This window comes from Corvus brachyrhynchos, unplaced genomic scaffold (genome assembly GCF_000691975.1).
Source record: "Corvus brachyrhynchos isolate BGI_N302 unplaced genomic scaffold, ASM69197v1 scaffold158, whole genome shotgun sequence".
Lineage (NCBI taxonomy): Eukaryota > Metazoa > Chordata > Aves > Passeriformes > Corvidae > Corvus > Corvus brachyrhynchos.
Window position 1 is genome coordinate 67,922 of NW_008239756.1, and position 5,968 is coordinate 73,889.

The following is a 5,968-nucleotide window of genomic DNA, read 5'->3' on the forward strand; positions in this document are numbered from 1 at the left end:
GTCCATCCCCGGTGCTGCCATCCCGGACTGGGGAGGGTCCGTCCATCGCTGTCCCCTCCCCGGGACACCCGGTTGTTCATCCCCCGCCCGGCCCGGTGCTCCCCTGCCGGGGGTGGGGGGGAGGCACGTTCAGGCTGTATTTTGAAATTTCCAGATTGTCTTTTCCGTGCCGTTTCCTTGAAATGCATCCAGAGAGCTTATTAGTCATGTAAATAGAGAATAATGGCCACGCTCGGCAGCTGGTGTTGGGATGGACCGGAGAGGGGTTCAAAACTGTCATTTTTAGTGTAATTTTATTTTTATTTTATTTTTTCTCTCTGCCTCTGATCCTGCGACAAGCATTTCTGTCTCCTCACCTTGCTGGGGGAAGCTGGGAGCCTAAACCCGTTTGTCATTAGGAGCGTCCTGCCTGCCAGCTTCTGTAGGATAAACCATATGTTGTCACAACACTATTTTTAATTTAGGGTGTTGGTTACATCACATCACTGAATTGGGCAATCTCTGTATGAGGACGAAGGTAATGACTGTACCAGGGTTTATCAACTTATATTTTAATGAGTGTTTATCAGCATTATGAGAAGTCAGGAGGAATAAGTGACTTGGGTAGACTGAATTATTAGCTTTTTTTTTTTCCCTCTGAAAAATGAAACAAATAATCCAAATAATTCTTTCCTATATATTGGGAAAGCCTTTTATTTTGGGGGAGGGAGAGTAGGAAGACTACAGGCAGCTGCGTTAAATATTTTGGGAAGCTATTCCGAGTCCGTGTCACACATGAATAGTGGTGTTTATTTTCTAAATGAAGTCTGGGCTCAGGATTGTTTGGTGGCCAACGGCCACTAATGAACTTTGCTTCCTTCACCACCACCCAAAAGAGAAATAGTCGGAGGCTCCTGGTGATTAACTGGGCAGGAAGGGATAAGGGCAGAAGAGCTGCTTGTTTGTGTAGTGAATAACGCAACAATTAGTGGGCTATTAAACACATATGCTCATTTTGCATCGGTTCTATAAACAGTTTCCCCTGCTCGTTGAACGTCTCAGCTCCCTCGGAAGCGCTCGGCCCCGGCCCTGCCAGGAGCCGCCTCCAACACACCTTTGCAGTGTGTGTTTGTCCAGTCCAGCTCCGCTTTAATTTTGGGCTGCAGCAGTTAAATGGAAAAAATTTGCTCAGGCTCCTTCTGTTCGGTTTGGTTTGAAATGTGGTGGAACTGACGGCAGCGTTGTGTAATATGGATAATGGCCTGGAATCCAATCCTGCTGTTTGTGTTACCTGGCGTCCAACATGTGCAGTCTGACCTGTTTCGGGCACCGGGGTAGCACGTCCGTGCGATTCCTGCGACAAGGCTCTGTCCCTCTGCCAGAACGGGCAGGGAAATGTCTTCAGTTCCTTGCTTGAGTTTGTTCTTGGTCTAATAATAATGTATTGGGATTACATAATCCAAAAATGATCACCCAGCCGGGCGAGCTGCCATTTGTTTGGAGTGTCCCTGGTGCCAGAGCAGTTGCAGGCTTGGTGTGGAGCTGCACCATGTGTGGATCAGGCAGCAGGGCTGTGGAGAAACAGAGATTTGTCTTCTTGGATCTCTGCTGAGCTGTGCTCTTGGTTTTCTGCTGAATTGCCTACATCCCGAGGAACAAAATGGTCACAGATCCGCATTCTGGATGGGGTTTGGAGCAATGTGGTTTAGTGGAAGGTGTCCCTGCTCATGAAAGGGATTTGAAACAGGTTGAGCTTTAAGGTCTCTCTCAGCCCAAACCATTCTGTGATTCTGTGTTGATCCCCAACTCTTGTGTTCCAGCAAGCTGTTCCTATATCATGTACAGAGGATGTGGAGCTGCTGCTGAGGAGCTCCAGCTCACAGGCTCCTCCTGATCCTGGGAACGGTTTCTTCAGTAGCTCACCTGAAAGAAATAGGAGGCTTAAAAACAGAATTATTACTGGCTTCACAGGGGACGCTGTGAGATGTCACCCAGCTGCTCCTTGTGAAACTTGCTGCCCCTGAAACTGTTTCCCCACAGTTGTGAAACCGAGAGCTCTGGCTACTGAGGGCTGAGTGGTGGGAAGTGTGTCCCAAGTTGGTTTGTCCACTGATGAAATGGAGCCAGTCTGGTGTGTTCACCTAAAACAACTCTGGGTTCTTCAGGGAGTGTAATTCTAGAGCAGCCAGCAGTTTGCTGCCTTCCTTTTGGGGGTGTGCACATGGTTAGGCATTCCCACTCCCCCCAAAATAAAAGTGGGGCATGGCCAAAGCCAGGTTGGATGGGGGCTTGGAGCAACCTGATCTGGTAGAAGGTGCTCCTGCCCATGGCAAGAGGGTGGAACTGGATGGTCTTCAAGGTCTCTCCAACCCAAACCATTCTAGGGTTAGATGATTCTATGACTTTTCCCTGTTACTTCTTGTCTGCCTCCAACTTTCTTGTCAAGGTACAAGGGAACTCCTCACACCTGTGCCTTGCTCTTTTATTCCTGTCCTTGGTGAGGAGATATTTTATCCATCCTCACCTAATCCCCTAATTACTCATCCTTTATTTTTCACACCTGTTTTTTTAGCAGCATCCTGGGTAAGCCACCATCCTCCTGCACAATTCGAATGCCACACGGCAGACCCGAGTGTCCCTTGGCAGTCGCTCCGTCTCCCTTGCGGTGAAGGTGCTGATGGCACATAAACAGTGTTAGGGCTGTTCCTGGAACCCTTACCTGGGAGTTTCCCAACTTCCACGTATTTCTTTAAAACCTCTCTGTGGCTGGGGTGGTTAAGGGGTGGTTGTTTGAGAATGAGCAACATGATGCACTTGCACACCTTTCCCTATCACCTGTCACCTTATGTGTTGACCTAATGATGGGGGCCAGGCTCAACTCTGCTCCCAGCCCGGTTCTGCCTTGCCTGGTGGTTTTAGAAGGATATAAAGAAGGTTGTAGCATCCCTTGGCGATGCAGCTGAGCAGCATCTCCTGCTCCCGTTGTCCCTCTCTGCCCCTGCTACCCCGGAGTGTTTTGAACTGAAGCCACCGGTTGATTCACTGGTGAACTTTGGCAGATGCACAAATATTTATTGGGGACTGAGCTGAGATAACCAAAGCACGTTGTCCCTGTGAATTTTGGAACTGTGCTCTGATAGATGTGGCTTCCCAAATCATCTTCCCCATGCTGCTCTAAAACCATGAGAGAAACAATCCCTTGAAAATGAGGGTTAACCCGAACCCTTGGATTTGCTGTTTATTGAAATAACTTTCCAGCCCTGGTTTTTGGAGCAGGTTGTGGAGATTCCTTCATCTTGCTGTGTTCAAAGCACGAAACACAAAATGAAGGCTGTGCTGTCATTACAGGGTCTTTAGGGTAATGCGTATTCATGCTGACTTGAGAATTGAAAGCTGCTTGCAGGTGTCAGGAGGAGAAGAACAATCCGGCTTTCGAATCAAAATTCATTGAATTATCTCAAAGCTTTTTGCATCATTCCTCCTTCCCTGTAACCTGTTTTTTCCTGTCCTATTAATTCACTGATGCTGTAGTCCGTCAAAATTGAGGCTCTTACGACATCGGGAACATGAGTCGGTGACATGACTGAATGAATCAGAGGAGGCTGGAGAGGAAGCTCATTGCACACGTACGGCTCATCAGCAAAAATGGGACAGGATCTGCAGAACACCCTGAACTGCTCAACTCCTGCTCAATGTTCTTCACGTTGACCTGAATGTGGCACCTCCCATTGGAAGGAAGGGGACAAAGAGACACTGAACATTGTGCACAGGGAATGTTTTGGCCCGTGGCAGTTTCTTTTCAATTATTTAGGGAAGCTTTTTCTCTCGACCATATACCATTTGGATCTGCTCAAATTATAGATTCATCTCTATAGTTTTCAAACGGCATTGGAAGGAATTGTCTGTAATTTACATCTAAAGTGACGTACAGTTGCTATGGGATTCGGTGGCAAATTATAAACCCATTATGCTTTTTTTTTATACTGGTGGTAGCAGACTAAAGAACTAGGTCTAATTGGTGATGTGCCAAGGGAAAATAGAAAGTTTGTGACAGAATCCTTGTGACTGAGGGTGCTTTTTACTTTTTTTTTTTGATCAAACGTGATCTGCTTTCTATCAGCAAAACATACCCCAGCATTAATTGGAGAGGTTGAATTTGAATTAATAATTTTTGCTCTCTGACAGTACTGGGGGAAGCAAGCTAGAAGATTAACCCTTTATGTTATTTATATGGGGCTAGGTTCTTCTTTTTTTAATTTAAGTGGGATATTTCATCAGTTGCATCAATGGCAGCTGGATGTGGCAGTTGTGTTCATTACCCAGCAAGATGAAACCCGTGCTCTTTTTCAGTATATTCTGATTTGTTATCCCACTTAAACAGCAGAAGGGAAAGCTATTATAATATCTTTTTAACTTCTGTCTGAAGCATATCTGATCTGAAGAGTCTCTTCAGAGCAATGCGTCTCTCCAAGGACCCATGTCCTGCCTCGAGTGGCTCCTGCTGGTCAGCTCAGAGTGATCCTCCAACATCAGGGCTTTTCTGAACCTGTCTGAAGTGCTCTGTCCTGTTCAGTTGGTTTTTGTCACAGTGCAGCTTGGCAGAGGGCTGGTGGCTGTTGAAACGGTTCCCTTGCGTCGTGCCGGCTCTGTTGGGACAGCAGCAGCGCCTTTATTGCTGCCGAGGAAGGGGAGATTTTGTTGGAGGGAGCATTTGAGGTCTCGTTGGTAAATGGACGTGTTATCTCCCAAACAGTTTGCACATTTCAGACATTTAAACTCTGCCTGTAACTTGTAAGCAGAAACTTGTGAAGCGTCTCCAAATCCCTGGTGTTTGTGCATGTTGAAAAATGGGAAGGGACAGACTGCATGCGTCACTCCCGTACTAATTTGTGCCAGCTAATCCATGGGAGAAGAATACATTTTGGCTGACTTAGTGGTTTTGCTGCTAATGCACAAGAGAATGCGTTTGAATGGATGGAGTGACTGCACGGGTTTAGGTAGACTTTGAAGGGATACCCCGTGTCTGGGATCCTGTGCTGGATACCCTCATTTGGGATCACAGTCGTGTAATATCCTGGATTTGTTTGGATTTTGGGGAAGGAAAAGTGAGGGGGGGAGGAAAAGTGGTCGTCACTTAGCGTCATAACATGAGGAAGGTTGGGATCGAGTTACCTCTGAATAATGAAGGTTAATGCTGTTTCTGGAGGAACCATTATCTGCAGTGAACTTAATGCCCGTGAAAACACAGCCTAATAACCTGAACTGTGCTAACATTTCATCCGGGGTGGATACAGAGGAGGCATCACCAAAACTGGGCTTTGGCGTTCAACGTGCCTTAGCTTGACCTAGATGAATTACCCAGGAAAGGAGCTTGGATTTGCTGATAAGAGTTTCCTACAGTAGCTCGTGGGTTGCTTAGAAACATCCCATGTACATAAGGCAACTTTTTGCACACCCTGGTAACCCGGTACTGCTTTCTGACTGGGGATTTTGGTGGGTTTGGGGTTTTTTTCCAAGCATTTATATACTAAAGAGAGTTGCAGTTGGTTTGCTGAGTGGTGTGTGTATCCCTGCTGCACTGGGAGAGCAGACTTCCCAAAATCCAATCCTTTTTGCATTACAGTCTAGAAAAAACACTGCTCTGTGCACTTGGTTTCTCCTTTCTTTACATTGGACTAGTGCCTTTTTCTAATTTAAAGAAACCAGCATTTGTTTAACTCAAAAAGAGGTCATTGCTGGTGAGCAGGGCTTGACTGAGCTGCCCACCTCCACCCACCTGGAGTCTTCCCTGGTCTGGTCCTGCCTGATCGTGGTTAACCCTCTGCTCTCCCTCTGTGCAGGCTTTTATGCAGGAGAGAGCGCTTCAGCCCAAATTTTTGTGGAAAACTGAGATATTTTTCCATTTGGGCTCCATTCTGTGCCGTTGGGTTTAATGGTAGATGCAGACTTTGTCCTTCAGCTTCCTGTCCACACGTGATGCAGTTCAGCA

The 5,968-nt window shown here is 46.7% G+C and overlaps 1 protein-coding gene across 1 annotated transcript in view; it reads left to right on the plus strand.

Annotated features, from left to right (window-relative positions):
• The first annotated feature begins 505 nt into the window (after window positions 1-505).
• ELL (elongation factor for RNA polymerase II) overlaps window positions 506-5,968 on the plus strand; it is a 47,336-nt gene continuing 41,873 nt past the window's right edge. The window contains exon 1 of the mRNA XM_017742451.1: window positions 506-517. Coding sequence (XP_017597940.1) covers window positions 506-517 — 12 coding nt within the window. The remainder of the gene's footprint in view (window positions 518-5,968) is intronic.